Source organism: Hydra vulgaris, chromosome 12, assembly GCF_038396675.1.
Source record: "Hydra vulgaris chromosome 12, alternate assembly HydraT2T_AEP".
NCBI classification, from domain to species: Eukaryota; Metazoa; Cnidaria; class Hydrozoa; order Anthoathecata; family Hydridae; genus Hydra; species Hydra vulgaris.
The window spans coordinates 31953072-31971746 of record NC_088931.1 but is presented as its reverse complement, the minus strand read 5'-3'; the positions used below and the strand labels follow the sequence as shown (position 1 = coordinate 31971746).

General features: G+C 30.1%; 1 protein-coding gene across 1 annotated transcript in view; it reads right to left on the bottom strand.

Annotated features, from left to right (window-relative positions):
• Positions 1-1548: 1548 nt before the first annotated feature.
• LOC100210517 (stromal membrane-associated protein 2) overlaps positions 1549-18675 on the bottom strand; it is a 54835-nt gene continuing 37708 nt past the window's right edge. Inside the window, exons 5-9 of the mRNA XM_065812941.1 lie at positions 14798-14890; positions 14528-14680; positions 11755-11869; positions 11534-11676; positions 1549-2518 (exon numbers count right to left, since the gene is read on the bottom strand). Of these exons, the coding sequence (XP_065669013.1) occupies positions 2012-2518; positions 11534-11676; positions 11755-11869; positions 14528-14680; positions 14798-14890 (1011 nt within the window). The 3' untranslated portion in view covers positions 1549-2011. The remainder of the gene's footprint in view (positions 2519-11533; positions 11677-11754; positions 11870-14527; positions 14681-14797; positions 14891-18675) is intronic.

Genomic DNA, 18675 nt, shown 5'->3' with positions numbered 1-18675 from the left:
TCTCAATGTACTCTTTTTATACAAATACTCTATAATACTATTTTTAATGATGGTGAAAATATTCATTATAAGCCGTATGAATTTCAGCTGCCCAATCTCTAATAACTCAAATTATTTTAGCAGTTCTTTAAAGATGCTTACTATTTAGATCAATTATGCAGCGCAACAATCTTTCTTTGTACTCTGGATGATCATTGTTTCGCTTATTACTCGACCAATGTTGATAAAAATCTTGATGAGAAGTTTCGACAGTTTGTTCACTATAGGGCCCCAAGGGGGATCCTTTGTGACTGATGAAATCTATGATGTGGTAGAAGACAGCGTGAATTTTAGATGTTACGCTTGCAACAGTTATCTTTTTATCAGTTATCATTAAGTAACACCTTTTGAAGTTTTCAATTTTTTTCAGCGAAATCTGACTGAAAGATGTATCCAAAGCAGGCCTTCACAACTAAATTGAAGCTTTTGAATGCTTCAATTATGCACAAAATGTTGGGAACCATGTTTGTACCAGCAAGTTGCTGCAGCACCTCCACATTTTAAGAAGTTTCCTACATTTATTTCCCTTAAACTGGCGCTCATGATATGGGCTTAGTTGAATGTGGAAGACGGCTGGCCACTTAACAGCTTCTATCCAAGCAGTTTTAAGGATCTTGAAAAGATGGTTGACAACTCCTAAGAGGAGATGCGATTCCATCGGTGGGATGATTTCCAAAATCAGAACATTGACAGGCCCGCAGATGATTAGCTTTTGAATGACATTGCCAAACAGCTTTGCATTAGCAACAACCGCACCAGATTGCTGAAAAGACTCGAGGCTTAGGCCCAGTGTTTGCAAGTTTCCAGATTTGGCAAGACACTTGGATTTGACACCACACAATGTGCAAGGGTGCGTACTTGAATGGGTTTGAAGACCACAAACTATATTTACAACTTTCATATCACAAGCCAAAATTAGTTCAACTCCATTTGCATTAATCAGGGACCAGATTTGTTCAATATTGGAGTGTGTTTCTGGCAAATCTTCTGATACCCCAACAAGAATTTGTCTCTTGACTCCAGTATCTTTACCAGTCCTTTGAGTGAGAGGTTGTTGTTGTCGCGGTGAGCTGGTTTCATCTCGTAACGCAGTATCGACAATGCTTAGGCAAAATTTGAGAAAACTTTGCCACCATCAATTCCAAGCTTAACAAAATAGCCACCAGAAATTTTGCGGGACTATATAACAAGATTTGATAAATCATTGCAGTGAGCAACAACCCGAACTGTACAAGAATCTCTTTTTCCGTCCTTTATTTTTAATTCAATGCAGGTGAAGAAGTCACTCAAGTAAACAAAGTTTATTGTAACTATAAAATATTTATAATTGTTTATAAACAAAGTTTATTGTAACTATAAAATATGTATGTTTAGGTTTTAAGTCAAAGTAGTGCTCAGCCACCATCAAGCGCTCCAAAATAAAAACACTTGAGTTAACTAAGCCTCGCAAGCGTAATATAAAATCAAAACTTTACTGTCGATTAACTCAAATTATAAAAATAAAAAATATTTGCTACTCTGAGTCTAAAATCAATGAAAGTTACAATTTTTTTAATTATAAATACCAAATTTATTTTGACGGATAAACCCGTAAAAAATTGCGATAACAACTAAAATAATACTATTAAATAAAGAGAGCGGAGGAAAATTATCATCGTAAAGGATAAAAACGTTCATAATTTTTAGTCGAATGAATTTGTTGATAAAACAAAATTCACAAAGACACTTATAAAACTCTGATAAAAATAAAATTAGATGAAAACACAGAATGATACACAATAATTGTTTAGACCATAGAAAAGAAGTATATCAGAAGCCAGAGGTTTGCAATTAATTTTAGAAGAGAATTCAAGACAACAAAACTAATACAAAGCACGTGATGTAAATAATGAAAAGTAATCGCGAGAGATTAAAAATGTTAAAAAAAAAACATCATAAAAACATCAATATGTTTATCACAAAGTCTGCAAATTTAACTCCACAACTGATTATTCATTGTGTGTCCTTTGTTATTACTGTTTACGTTACTTTGCTGACTAAACCAACCACCATTTCCTACGTTTGATGAATTGGTCATATTCATTTCGGTGTTTTTTATAAACATATTTTGCTGATTTATACCACCCATTAGTCCTACGTTCATATCAGGAATGATACAACTGTTCTGGTTGTTTGTAAACATATTAGGATTTGACATAACCCCAGGATTACCAGCAAACGATGGCTGGCCGCTAAAAGCAGGTTGTGAATATAAATTTTGGTTAACATTTTGGTAATTAGCCATTTGGTTATTTTGAGGATTGCTGATATAACCAGTATTATAAGGAAACCCCTGGTTAGACATAAAACTATTCACTTGTTGGTTAGGAACATTAAACTGTTGTTTATACATCAAGTTCTGTTGTTGTTGTGGAAGTCTAACTTGAGAGTTGTTTGATAAAACTGACATTTGCTGCATTTGGTAGCTCATTTGGTTTACCTGAAATTAAAAATTAAATAACTTAGTAAAACACAATTAAAAAACAATAAAAATAACACTTTAAAGCATTAAGGTCAAAATCATGTAAAAATAATGCAATAGTAGAGCAGTTTCCGATTGCCATAGTGATCAAACAAACTAAACTATTTTACAGTCTCCGTAAAATAGTTGCGTCAGTAAAACAGCTACGTCAATTTTTTTTATTTTAAGAGGTTTGTAAAAAAGAAAAGAAAACTTTTGTAACTTAATGTTTTATTTTATGCTAAAGTATTTTAGAAAGTTGTGCATAAAATGTCACCGATGATCTAATACTGAAACAGCTAATTGCGTGGGTTTCAGTATATACATTGACTGAGGGGATGGGTTTAATCAGAAGATCTATGTATGAAGTACATTACGACGGTAAAAAAAAATTTAGTTTTTTATTTCTACTGAATTGTTAATTTTTAAAGAGATGTATAGTTATTAACCCTGTGTGCATTATATGCTTGAGTTTGGTAGACCTAGTAAATGTCTGCACAAAAATGTCTATTAAAGCAAAAACACAGAGGCAGTACTAAAACTAGGAAAAGCGTTTACCTCGTTTAAATAATTGAACTGTTGGTTTTTCCTTGGATAACATAAAAGGGAAAAACTTTTATTGAATTGTACTAGAAAAATATCTATTTATAAAAGAAAAACATCCGAGAAAAAAAAATTAGAATAATTTGAAAATCACTATATGAAAGCGATTTTCAATATCCTTTAGTAAAATAGTTTAATATAAACAAATGGTTCAAGACAAATATGAATAACTGTATAATATAATAAAAAATAAGCAAATAAAACTTAATCAATTATATTTTCTCCATTATTGTCTTTAACTGCTTACCAATAATCAAGCAGAGAATGGATGTCTTTTGAATAGCACTGTCTGGGCTTGAAGGAAAAAAAAACTCTCAGGTAAGCTTTGAGGTTGGTCTTACATAAGTCATATGAGGTTGGTCTTTCATAAGCCATATTTCATAAGCTCTATGCCATATATTGTTGCTCACCGAAGTAAACAAAGTAAAGATTTGGACTAAGTCTGGTAAATATAATAATGAAGTAATACTTCCCAGCATTCCTATAATTTTCTCTGACACATTAAAATTGTTTTTTTTTAAGATAAAAATCAGTTTGTTGCTTTCTAATATATATTTCATGATTAAAATGGAGTACTTTTTTTTTTATCACTTGCGACAGCATTGTCAACCCAAGTCATAGTATAGTTTTTAGTAACGATAAAACAATCGAGTTACGGTTTTCAAAATCGTATATTTTTTGTTCGAGTTTAAAAGCATTCTGTTCGGCGAAGTTTCTGATTTAAACGAAGTTGAAATCCTTTAAACTTCGAAAAAAAGTTAATTAAACGGTTATGAAAGCCGTAAAAAGTTGTAGCTTTAACTTTTAATTGACTTTGAAAACCTTTAAGAGTTGTTAAAACTTAATTGTTAAAAATTTTACGGTTATGAAAATCGTATACATTTGTTTACATTATATTTAACGAATTTGAAAAGCTAATAACTTGTGTATGTTATTTAACACGATTTAAACATTGTAAAACATCAAACAAATATACCCATTGCTTGCTGGTTTGGCAGTACTTCCTGAAGGAATACAGGGGAGATAAGGCCTATGGTGTATGCAATATCTGCAAAAAGGACCTAAAAATGAATTCTGGGTCAACATCGACCCTGAGTGGTCACCTGCGATCCAACCATAAAGATGAGTACACCGAAATGAGTCAGAATCAAAAGATACAAGATGAGGCAGAAGCTGCCAAGAAGGACAAAGTTGAAGAGGCAGAAGATGAATTGGAAACAGTTGACACTGGTAACTTAGTTGAATAATTGATGTTACGATGCAATGTAGCAAAGTTATACAACTTCATGTCAAATTTATATCATTCTTTATTGATTTAAACAACGGTAATTGAAGTTAATTCAATGTTAACAAATGTATACGATTGTGACTCTATCCCGTTCTAAAGACTGCATGCCCATTTTGACTCGAGGTTTAAGGTTAAAAGTGGTGCCTGCATGGCTTGCTTCAAGTTACCGCTCCTCTATAGGAATCTGCAGATGGCCATGAAGACCATGTTTGACAAGGAGCTTCCTCATTTCAACCGAGTTGCAATCAGCACTGACATCTGGACCTCACGCAACAACAGTCCATTCATGGCGGTGACTCTTCATTACATCACCAAGGAGTTTGTTCTACGAAAGGTAACCGTTGGAGTTGTTCCATTCCCAGTAAAGCACACTGTTCAGAACATTGCTTCTCAGTTGGACAACTTGGTTAAAAGTTTTGAGTCACTCAAAATGGTCAAGAAGCGGGTTGTTGTGATCAAGTGATCAAGCTTCAAATATAAAGACTGCAGTGAGGAAGTCAGAGACTATTGCCAATCTTGAAAGTGGTTCAATCACGTGCATTGACCACAAGCTTAACGTGACCCTGGAAAGGATCGTCAACAAACAGCCTGATATCAAGGCTGCTATCAATGCATCGATGCATACAGGACAATCTCTACCGGAGTTCATCATTCTCCTCTTTTTTTTTTTTTTTTTTTAGATAAATATATAATGATTTTAGTCAATATAAATTTTTTACAAAATTGTTAATGTAACAAAATGGCTGGAGCAAACAGAAGACGATGGTCTTATCTTCTTGCTCCGTTAATTTCAATTATATTTTACAATCAATATGAATTAAATATAAGATAAACACAAATTATAAGATATTTAAATATATATAAATATAAGTATATATAAATAGCCAAGTAAATGTATCTTTATAAATATAAATACAATTAAATGCATTTTTATAAATATAACCAGAAACATTTCCAGCTATTGTGTAAATGGAAAAAAAAAATTTCAAGACGTGTAAAAGTTTTTAAAATAAGAGATACAGTAATGTTGAGTTCAAGTAACTGTTGTTTAACTCTTGCTAAAGGGGTGTTGAAAAAGAAGTGCCTCGAGATGAATGGTAATACTTTTAACTTTTTAAGTAGATACGAATACAAAGTTTTACAACTTAATGTCAAATTTTTACAATTATTTTTAAATTTTAAACAAAGTTTTCTAAGAGTTAACGATTTCATGCAAAGTTTTTTGCAAATTTTTATTTTAGTTTTTGTTTCAGTACCCTACAGAAAAATCACTGCTCCTTGTGCTACCAGATGGAACTCCAGATGATGTTCCTAGACATCAACCATCTCCAAAGTGTGCTGTGTGCTCTCCGGGCTCACAAAAAAGAATGGACCACACCCATTCCTACGGATGAACAATTTGAGCTGGTTGCAACATTCTGCCACTTCTGAACACATGCCTCAGATGAGATCACCCATGAGCTTCTTGAAGATGATGGTGAGACTGAATTCTGGAAGGCAGCAGCAAAGGTAATAGCTATTAAGTATAATATAAAATAAATTTCTTTAAAACTAGTCAAACAAACAAAATCATAAAAATTTTAATTTTAGAATACGATGTCATATGGGGGAGAGGGGGGCGGTTCAAAGTTAAACAAACTTTTAAAAAATTATTTGAATTTAAACAACTTGAGATTAAAGTAAGCAAAGTTATACAAAGTTTACTAAACGTTTAACTTCCTTTCATTATTTTTATACTGTGTCCAGTCAACTCAGGCAGAAAAATGCTACAGCTGAGGGTCCTCCGATTACCGTTGGGTGGGCAAAATTCAGAAAAACAACTGTGATAGACTCGAAGGTTGATGTCCTTAACTGGTGGATGACACATCGCAGAGAGATGCTCATCTTGGCAGGAATAGCACGGGAGTATTATTGCCTGTCACCCTCAAGTGCCTTTAGAGGAGCTGGACAGGTGGTCAATGAAAAGAGATGCAGGTTGTCTCCAAACACTACTGAGAAGTTGGTCTTCATCAACGAAAACTTCGATTTGTTAAACTCCTTTGTACCTGTTTGGTAATACTGCTCCATGGAAGAGCAAATGGAAACTAGACCTGCTCCAGACAGAGATCAAAATAATGATGATGACTCAGACTAGGATGACGATGATGATGATACTGCCAGTATTGTTATAATTATATTTTGGTTTTATTATTTATAATATTATAGATATTCTTCTTCTTATTATTATTATTATTATTATTATTATTGTTATTATTATTATTATTATTACCATTATTAATATCAATAATATATTATTGTAATTATATAGTAAATTTTGAGGAAAATAAATATCTTGTTGCTGTTGTTGTTGTTGAGCTGGAAAGGCAAGACAGACATCAATTGGGCTCCCAAGGCCAGGAAAATGAGAATGAAAGACTGGAAGCAGACAACTAAATATTCTTTACTAGGGTAGCATGCTAGGATTATTTTAGATTAGATAATCAATAATATGCAAATAATTTTTTCGCATGTTTAAAGAATTGGATTTTCGAAATCTAGAATGATTATTAAATAAATGCAGGGGTTTTAGCATATCTTTTGTATATTCCTTATTACTATAATGTTACTGTAGTGTATACTTCACATTTTTATTGTTAAGAAATTAGAACTTAGAAGGACAGAGGTTGCTAGCATATACCAAACCAGTTATCACTTCACTTAACTTTATATCGGTGTCTTTGAACCTGAACATAGGTAGCTTCTCATCTATTGTGATTTTTTCTAAATCTAAGGAATAAAGTAGGAGTCTAGGAGAATAGAAGGGAAGAGCATAATAGTACTAGTACAGCCACATACAAGTTTTAAAGCCTTTAGAAATTTTAAACAATTTAAAAACACGCCATTTTTGAATTTACACAACTTTTACAATTTTGAAAACCGCGAAAATATACTTTATTTGAACTAATACGATTTTGAAAAGCGTCAAATTAAATTTCATACAACTTTTTACGATTTAAAAAACTGCAAAAATATATTTTATTCGAAGTAATACGATTTTGAAAACCATTTAATTAAGTTCTATACAACTTTTAATGATTTCGAAATACGTTCATACAACTTTTAGTGACGTCGAAGCTTTGACTTCGACTTCAAAACACGACCTCGATTATTCTATCTCTAGTTTTTAGATAGAAAAAAAGTACGTATGTGATAAAGGTTTAAGCTATTGCATTATTTCAAGTAGCTTCACTAACAGAAAGACCTATTTAATATTCATATAGGAGAAAATTATGATATTAAATTTTTGTATTTTTTAAAGTATTTAAAAGCATTAAACAGATAGTTGAAAACCCCCAGTCAATGTATGTACATTCTTTGCGTGTATGTATATTCCATGCATGTTCTCCCTACTTAAATCAGTCGATGTATGTACACTCCCAGCATGTTCTCTCTATTCAAGTCAGTATATACACTCTAGTTATCTATAAAAAAATTAGGGTTAGGGTTCAGGGTATTAGGGTAGCCTATCAAAAAAATAAAAAATAAAAAAATATTTGTAAAAACAGTATAGAGCGATTGAAAAACTTAAAAAAAACTTTCTAGTCATAATTTTTGCAGTTTTTTGAAAAGCAAATTAATTTAATGAAAAGAAAGTCATCTTCTAAATTAAAACTCTTAAGCTTGTTTGATCCCAAACAAACGCCTACATCTTTCTGAAACATTATGGTAACAATGGGTGACCTATTAGCTGAGAATTCCTAAAAAAAACAAAGACAGTTTCCATAAGTGGGCTTGAATAGACAAAAGCCTTGTTAATAAAAAGCAACAAAGCTAAATCAAATAATAGCATCATGAAACACAAAAAAACAGGAGTTGTTTCACATCAAAACTTATTGAACAACATTTGATATACTTTGATATGAGAAGCTGCTAGTCTTTTCTTAGTCTGGCAACTCTATGAGTAATGCAGAAAAAGCTACGAAAAAAAAATTGAAACATATAAACATAATAAGACCTAAAGTATTCTATACTAACCAAAACCTTTGAATAACAATAGGTTTAATACAAAGAATAAGAGTGAAAAAGAAATCTTTTTTATTTTCATTCATTGATGAAAAGCCAAGTCGTTTTTTATCTGTCAAAATTAAATAGAAACAAGCAGTGGCTTAATATTCTATTAAAACATTAGAATAAATTTAAAAAAAAATTAATATACAATCTTTTCTGTGTCAATAATGTTGCAGATCCTAGCAACATTGTTACAAGGTATTAACCTTATTGAAGATATTAAAGGGAAATGTTTTTACCCTGAGAGATTTTAGGGGTGTTCAAATGTAACATTTTTTTTTGGCGTTTTTGGAACCCCCTCCCCTATGTGACATTTTATGACATTTTTAAGAACACACCATGACATGCTTAGCATCCCACTCTGCTCCAAACTGCTTTAACTGTACATATTTCTCACTGTTTGGTTCTTTGTACTAGGCTATAGTTTCAAACCTATCAATGACTGTGCTGGACCAAATTTGCGCAAGAACTTCACCACTTTTGGCAAAAATTGCATTCTCCATAACTTTGACTGTCTTCTCTTGAACTAAAATGGATTCCAAAATGATAAATGGAAGCATAATTCCTGCTAAGTCATGGACTTAGTGGAGCCATTGTTCTCTCTACCCTAATAAAGATACTTCTGCCAAGAGTATTTGTGGTAACAAACAAATTCCATCAAGGTTATGCTCTATGAAATAAGTCTTGGCACAATAAATTGTTATTTCATATCTTTGATTTTTGTCTGGTTTTTGTCTGGCTCGCCATTTGTAGTCATGACTGTTTGCTAACTCCATCTTCAGTCAATAAGTTGCTTTCAAATGCAAGAAAATGGTTGGTTCTGTGCAAGTCTTCTAAGTGACTAAGTGCTGTTGATGAATTATGTTTTGCACTTCTGATTTCTATGTATGTTGGGCCAGAGTATGTGACTACTTGTTTTCCACGCAAAATTTTTTGATTTTTATGGCTTTAATTACTGAAGGATAAAGTTTGTATTGAGGAGCAATTACAAAATCATGATCAGCTTAAGTCATCTTGTACTCCATATGAATCATAATTAGCGCTTGTTTGTTTGCAACTGTCAATCCAAATGGCACCCTGGTTTTATTATCCTGGGAGTGAAACATCACTTCTTTAGGATCCAAGAATAAAGCAATTTCTTCAAGGTTTAAATACCTCTGACTTTGCAATTTAAACTAAATAAGAAATAATAAAAATCTTAATTTAAAATGTTTTTTGTCATGACACTGCAGCAAACCACCCCATCCCCCATGTGATATTTGGTGACACTTTCCAAAACTCCTTCCACCCCTAAGGCTGTCACATATTATTTGAACAGCCTCATAGAGAAAACAATTTGTTCAAGTTGTTGAAAAGAATCAAAATAGCTTCAAAGGAACATATTACCTAAAAGAAATTAACTAAAATGGTATTTTCTTTAAAAAATTGTGCAATCACTGCCAATTGCCTGGTAGGTTTAGTCTTTTATAACAAGGTGAAAATGTTAATGCCGCAAATTATTAAAGTTTATCCATCAGCCAATATTGTTGTTATTGGTGATTTTAATGCTCAACATACTGAATGGCTTGGCTATAGTATTACTAACCCTGCTGGCACTAAAGCTCAAATTTTTTTTTTTCCCTAACCTCTTTAAATTAACTTTGTAAATAGTTTTCCAGACAATTCTAATCAAACTCCTTGATTTTTTAGTCTCTGGCATCCTTTATTGTTGAAAGAAATTGATGCAAAAAGGTATCTTTTGACACTAAGGTTCATTATTTTTAGACTACTAAATCTTGTATTTCATCTCAGAAGTTGGGTTCTAGAGAAATTTTTAAAATCTATAACTATGTCATTAATAAAGGCAACTTTAAGATTCATACATACGATTTTATTACCTCTCCCAAGAATAAGGAAAAACTATTTGCAAAGAACTTTTCCATTGTCAAGAACTGAATCTTTTTATCCTGTCTGTGATTCTAATTTCTAAAAACTTTTATATTTGTCTTTTTATTATTAGTATAATTTTTTGAATCTTTCATTAGCAAACTTTTAATATTTCATCTTGAGTTTAACTTTCTGACATTTTTGTTTTGGAATTCTCCTCTAAGTTTTCCAGACTTATTCAACATTTTTCAGTCAAAATCTTCTGTCAACTATTTTCTTTTTTACTCTCCACTTTTGTTTCTGTTTTTTCTTTTCTTTTCGCTTCCAACTTAAATAGTGGTTGCTGGCAACCTTGTTGGAAGTGAATTAAAATAAAAAAGTAAAAGAGTTATCTTTAGATTTGAAAAAAGTGTGGCATACTTTAGATCTGAATTTCAAGAATTCTTACTGAAAACTTTGGTATAAAATAAAATTGAACCATTTTATCCTTATCAGACATTAAGGTACAAAAAACTATTGAAAATTAAGTGAAATCTTCAAGCAACATCATTTATTGACATTATAACACAAAAAGAGGTTTATGAACCCATGTTGATATGACAAATTAAGAATTTAGAAATAATTCCTGTCTTATGGTAATAAAGTTAAAGATCTAGAAATAGATCCTGTCCTATGGTAGTTCTAGTTAAAGTTTAAGGAGATTTAGTCTTATATTTTCTTATCTACTTTTGAATAAACAATTTAAAAAAATTAATTTTGGCCTAATTTTAAGTTATTCCTGATCACTTTACAGTGGTCAGAAACCTAACTAAATAATTTTAGTTTTTTAGATTATAAAGAAACATCCGTCTGGGTTCAGGGACATTCTGTCTTGATTATTTCCATAAATATATATATTATACTTTTAAAGAAACTCTGCCTTGATTATACTTTTGTAGCACAACTCTTTCATTTTTTTTTTAAATTTTTGAATTTTGGAGAAACTACTAAAATTATTTTCTTTTTTGATAAAACATAGAAACAAAAAAACATCTAATTTTCGTGCATTTTATGCAACATACATGATTTTGTATTAATTAGGTCAAACTTAATTTTTTTTTTTTTGAAAAAAACTTTTTTGAATAGTTCTTAAAATTTAGTATTAAAACAACAACAATAAATTTAAAAAAATTGACCAATTACATAATCACCTGATTTTGTACTTGTGGATAACCATAAAGACCTTGGTTTACCATTTGTTGCGGCTGTTGTTGGGGTAAATAAACGCCTCCTGGAATGCCATATACCTTTTGTTGAGATGTGTTGCCAGTTGCATAAAGTGAAAGAATGGAATCTTAAAAAAGGTGAAAGATTTATAAATAGTAAAATCATTATATAACTTGAGAATAATTAGTTGAAAATAATTAAATACCTTTAGCTGACTTTTGGGGTTCTTGAGGTACACTAGGTGTATTAGTTGACATTTGAAATAGATCAGGAGCAACAGGTTGGGACAGTTCTGTAGAAGGATGTTCAAAGGATGAATGCTAAATAAAATAATTTATAAATTAAGAAGAAAAAAATTTTTTTTTTTAAATGGCGAATCAGCCTTCCTAATGATAATTAAGAACTAATATATTAAGAATATATTAAGAATATTAGGAATATTTTAAGGATATATATAATAATATATATATAATTAAGAATCGAAATAATATATATATATTTTGGACCATTTTCAACAGCCTCAACCATATTTGGGCGCGCCCAAACTAAAATTAGAGAACTTTTTTTATTACCTTTTTTACGGCAAATATTGTTTTTTTCATGAATAATCACAGATTATCCGCTGAATTTCTCTGGTATGGGGAAGGGTGGGTGGGTGATGGTACCACCACCCATTTTTTTTTTCCTAGAATAGCCCCTGTATATATACTTATATAGTCTTTCTTACCTATTCTTATTTATACTTAATATAATTTTTAAAATAGTATATATTTATTTACAATGTAAAAAAAAAAAAACTTTAAAAATAATGCCAATAATAAAGGCAAGTCTAACATTCCGTCTCTCGTATATGGATCTGATCTTATTACCTCTCCCAAGGATAAAAGGAAAATATTTACAAAGATCTTTTTCTCCAATTCATTTCCAAATTCAATCTGATGACCACATTCTTCTTGTCATCCATAAGAAACAGATTAATTCACTGTTAGAAATTCAAATCACTTCTGCTTCTGTTGTTAAAGTTAAATTTCTCACTTTAACTCCTTTACAGCTTGTGGTCCAGATAACATTCCTGTCACAGTATTACAAACAGGTTCTCTAGAGTTCACTTCATTATTCTCTAAACTATTTAACAAGTGTTTAACCGAACCTTGTTTTTTAAGTCAGAGATCTCTCTGACCCCTATAACTATTGCAAAAGTTTTCTTACTATTATTAATAAAGTCTTTAGATCTTAAATTTAAAAACTTCTAATATCTCAGCTTGAGCCTAATAACTTACTTTAAAAATCAATAGGGGTTTCAACTACCTCCTTTTTCTGCTGAGTTGTTAATTGTTATGGCAATTGAAACCCCTATATATATATATATATATATATATATATATATATATATATATATATATATATATATATATATATATATATATATATATATATATATATATAATAGGATGTTGACTTTTTGGAACCTCCAGTTTTCTGCATAAAAAACAGATGAACTTTGGTTTGAAAGTAACTGAAAAGTCATTGGTTTTATTTAATTTTTGAAAAAGGTCACCCACCAAACACTGGCTCCCATATATCATGAAAAAAACTGGGTCTCAAAAAAACTAGAATTGCGTAGAGATTTCAGAAATAATAATGGTTTCAAATAAAAAAGGATTGATTAAATTTTATATACAAAAAACAACAATTTTTAACTAAAAATTAAAAAGGTCATTTTCTATGACATTTTGTTTGCAATTTTTTTTTTCTAAAAGTTTCAGAAAAAAAGATAATGAATTTAAAATCATTATAAAATTCTGGTTCTTTTGAGACCCAGGTTGATATACTTTTGAAGAAAAAATTTTTTTTACTGATATATAGGAGCCAGTGTGTATTCAAGGGTCATGGTGGGTGACCTTTTTCAAAAATTAAATAAAACCAATGACTTTTCAGAGATTTTTTCAAAGATTTTTCAGAGACTTTTCAGAGATTTTCACGACTTTTCAAATGACTTTTCAGTTACTTTCAAATCAAAGTTCATCTGTTTTTTATACAGGAAACTGGAGATACCAAAAATTTACCAAAAAGTCAACAATATAACTTCAGTCTTTACAAAAAAGTGACTCTATTAGCTGATGATGTATATATATAAACAACAATCTTTACAAAAAACCATCATTTTTTGATTGCTAATAACGGGTAGTCAATCTAATTATTTTTCTTGATTTGATTTTTTTAACCCAAAATTCACTGGTTTACTACTAATATTTATTGCATTATTATTGATATTCTTATATTAATGGGATGGTAACACTTTAACTGATTCCATTACTTTACATCTCAAACTATCATTTACTAATGATATCTCATGGAAACCATATATACAATCACTTGCAAAAGTAGTGTCTGCTAAAGTTGCTTTTTTATTGTGGTTGCAATTTTTTACTTCTGATTCTAATCTCTACTTCTATAAATTTCTTGTTTGTCCTAGTATGGAATACTGTCCTCCTATTTAGCTGGTTCTTATAACAAAAACTTTCAATTAGACAAGGTTCAAATAAACACTATCTGCTAAGCTTGAACCTCCTTTGTAAGACTGCATACCTTTTTTCATTTTCTACAAATACTATCATGGTTGCTATTCAAGAGAGTTATCATCACTTGTTCCATAAACCAAAACTCAATCTCGTGTGACTCATTATGTAACTGTTCTTTCGTGCTCAAAAAGCTTTTATTCGCCTTGTTTTTCTCCTTGAACATCAGTTATTTAGAACTCTCCTGTTTTCATGTTTTCCTGACTAGTTTTTTAAGTCTTCTGTCAACTGCTAAGACATTTTTTATTGTGCATTACAACCACAAGACAAACATTAAAAAAAAAGCATTTATGAGCATAGTCTAAAATGTAAGATTCTATTACACATGCACACATGCTGTATATAAATATGATGGAAATACAAATAAAAAATCTAATAGACATTTGTCTATATACTTACAGAACCATCAAAGCTTAATAAATTATTGCTGCTGGCAGAAGTTCTAACTAAATCTACTTTTGCCTCATTTTGAGATGGGGTAAATAATGAAAGTAAGTCATTGGTAGAAGAACTTTTGATTGGTGGATGAGAAACAACCTTAGAAGATGGCTCCTATAAAAAAATAAAAAAAACTTTTTTTTACAATATTATTTAGAAAATACTAATTAATAACAAGTATCATTAAACAAATTACAAAATAATTATAAATTTATAATTAAAACAACAAACAGTATTCTTTGTTGCAATATTTAATATGGTATTATTGTTTGGAGCTTTTTGTTCATCTGATCGCTCTTTTCGCTGACGAGTCAATGGTTGAGTCTATAAAAAATTAAATTCTTTTTATTACAACAATGTGTGATTTTTATTTGTTATATTAAATAATAATTTTACTAAGAAAAAAGAGCTGAAGAATAGCAGTGGATAAAAAATTTTGACACCAGGGGTGGGCTGGCTGAAAATGCAGAGTTAAAAAAAAGGCTAAATTTTACATTCATTTTTTTTCAAGAAAAGGACTTAAAAGTACTAAATAAAAATTGAAAAAAAGTTGCTCTAACTCAGATAAATATTAGTATCCTCTTTTATGCAAATATTATTTTCAAAATAATTCTTAATATATCTGTGGCCATTAGTCAATTTATGATAAGTGCAAATATGACATTTTGCAGGAGAAAAGTTTGAAAATTTCTTTCAAATTTTCACTGAAATATCAAAAAATTGATTACAAATCTAAAAACAAATGAATTTTTACTAAATCTAAGCAATCTAATCTTAAAAGTTCATTTAATTAAAATATGCGCATGCAAAAGTATCCGGACAAAAAAAAACTTGAATTAGATTTTTTTTAAACATTTTTAAAATTGAAAATGCTTTGTTTTAAAGTAAATTGCTATAGTACTTCGTCGAGAAGCCTTTAGCATTGATTACTGCTTGAGAGTGACAAGGCATTGAGTCCACCAGCTTCATAATGACAATAATTTTGATTTTTCCCCATTCTTGTTTCAGAGTATTCAATAAATCATGTTTACTTGTTTGTTTTCGACCTGAAATTTATTGATCAATGAGCTTACATAGACATTCAATAGAATTAAGGTCAGGACTTTGCTAAGGCTATTCAATTAATCGAATTTGAATTTGACTTGGCTATTGAATTAATCGAAAAGTTTTTCACAAGTGTTGAGTGTGCTTTGGGTCATTGTCCTGCTAAAACATCCTTCCTTGAGGCATTTTGTCTTTAACATGTGGTAGCATAACATTCTTAAGTATACAAAAATATGTACAAAGTACATATTTTTGTCCATTTTGCCATCAATCAAATGGATAGGACCGATACAATCTCTATTCAAGTTAGCCCAGTTCATAACATTTCGACCTCTGTGCTTTACTGTTGGTAGCTGATATTTAGGATCGTTTTTATGGCCTTTGTGTCGACGGACTTATCTAATATTATCAGATCCAAATAACATAAACTTAAATTCATTACTAAAAAGTACTTTCACTTACTGTTTTCTTGCCCAATTCAAATGTTCATTAGCAAATCTCAAGCGTGCTTTTCAATTCTTTATATAAAAAAAAGTTTCTTTGTAGGACATCTTCCAAATAGATTCGCAGACCTCATAAGACGTTTGATTGTGTCAACACTACATTTTACATTATAAAGTTCTTTAATTTCAGCATTTACCAAGACAGCATTTTGCGGGGAACATTTTTCAGGGCTCGAGGATGGATTTTTCGTTGATCAATAAATTTCAGGTCAAAAACCAACAAGTAAACGTGATTAATTGAATACTCTGATACAAGAATGGGGAAAAATCAAAATTATTGTCATTATGAAGCTGGTGTACTCAATGCCTTGTCACTCTCAAGCAGTAATCAATGCTAAAGACTTCCCGACGAAGTACTATAGCAATTTACTTTAAAATAAAGCATTTTCAATTTTAAAAATGTTTAAAAAAAAATCTATTTTAAGTTTTTTTATTTGTCCAGATACTTTTGCACACACATAATTTAATTAAATGAACTTTTAAGATTAGATTGCTAAAATTTAGTAAAAATTCATTTGTTTTTAGATTTGTAATCAATTTTTTGATATTTCAGTAAAAATTTGGAAGAAATTGGACTTTTCATTTAAAAGTTATCTCAAGTTATGCTCTTGCCCGGTTACTTTTGCACACTACTGTATCTCAAAATGACCAATTTTGCACTAACTTTAAATTGACCAATGGCCACAGATATAGTCTTCTATATTGTTATACTTTAATTTACTTTATTTAATGTGCTCAATTATTATTATATATTACACAAAATTAATCAATTTCAATAACATTGAACATAATATGTAGGGTGAAAATTGAGTATAATATGCAAGGTTAGGATCAAAATTTTTTATAATAAGCTGTTGTAGGGTATATTTGTACTTTTGTAATAAACAATGTTGTTGGGTATATTTATATCTTTGTAAACAACTTTTGTTATAAATTTGTAATGTCATATTTGTATTTGCATTGTATTTAAATAAATTAACAAGCATTTTTAATAGTTTTATTTGATTAAAAATCGTTAGCAGTGCCAGCAAAATATTTGTGAACATATTCAAATTGATTCATTAATGTCTTGAGTAAAATCATTTATAGATACATCAAACTAAATTGAATTACACAACACAACACTACATCAACTGCATATAATACTTTGCTAACTAGGACTTATTAGGAATAGATATAACTCACACCTAAAATTTCATTTTTTTTGTTAAAAGTTTTCATTAGAGACTTTAGAAAAGAATCTGATTTAAAAAAAATTAATTTTTCTTAAACTGCTCAATTGAAAAAGGTTAAACAAACAACTCAAAATTATTGCTAAAGTGATAAAAATGGTATCTTAATTTCATTACTCATGCTTAGTATCAGATTTATTGTAGACAGAGACAAGATTAGTTTTATTTCTAAAACCAGATAGCAAATCCAACTTAGGGGCTGGGCTGTTCAAATAATACTAGGCACTTTTTAAGCGTTTTTTAGAGACCCCCCTCTCCTATGTGACATTTTGCGATATTTTTAAGAGCCCCCACCCCTGTGTGACGTGACAAAGATAAAATTTGGAATTTTCATTTTTACTGTAACAGTTCGTGTTTAAAAAAAAATACAATCGAAATGTGTCTGTTTAAGACTTAAATTTGTTCTTAAATTGGACTTTGACTTTCAAGTATTGGAGTTCCGTATTCTTCAATAATTATTGAAGGCCAGTTGAGGTCAGGGGTATCAACATTGTCCTGATCATACCACTCAATTATTTTTTTTGTCCGAATTTAAAAAAAAAAGCACAAGAGTTCAGATAGACCTTGAGCAACCTGACAAAAAGTTTTAATTTTTTGATTCTCATTCAATAATCCAATACTTGAGCAAACTGTTTTATATTGTTTCATTGATTTGAAAATAGCAAATAAAGACTACAATTGGTACAAATTTTTTTTAGTGAGAAACTTTGAATGCTTGGACATGAGTAGTTGTATAGCAATCCTTTGAGAAATTTTCTAATCTATGTTCATTCGTAATGCATGCATTACTACTGAAATAGTTTCATACAACGTAAATTTAAATAAATCTATTCAAACCATTTAACAAAAACAAACTTTACTTTATGCATTTTATTATTATTACATATTTTATCTTACGTCTGATCAACTTAATTTAAAATGTTTTTTGTAACATAACACTGTGGCAAACCACCCCCTCCCCCATGTGATATTTGGTGACACTTTCCAATACTCCTCTCCCCCTTAAGAATGTCACATACTATTTGAACAGCCCTTTATGGTGAGATAGTTCATCAAGGTTGAAACTCTACATCAATAATATAAAACTATTATAATGAAAAACTCCTCATGGAACAGTCAAATATTTTAAATCCATTTAAAACTGCAACAGATCTTAGGCAAGGTCAAATCTTGTAACAGCCAATGTCATTGCGTCATGCATTTTTGATTTGCAATCAAAAAAAGATATAGGATATTAGGAGATAGAATAGTTTTGTGCAAAAAAAAAAAACTATTATAAGTTTGTAAAATCATTATAAGTTTATACTAACTCTTAACACATTAATTAACA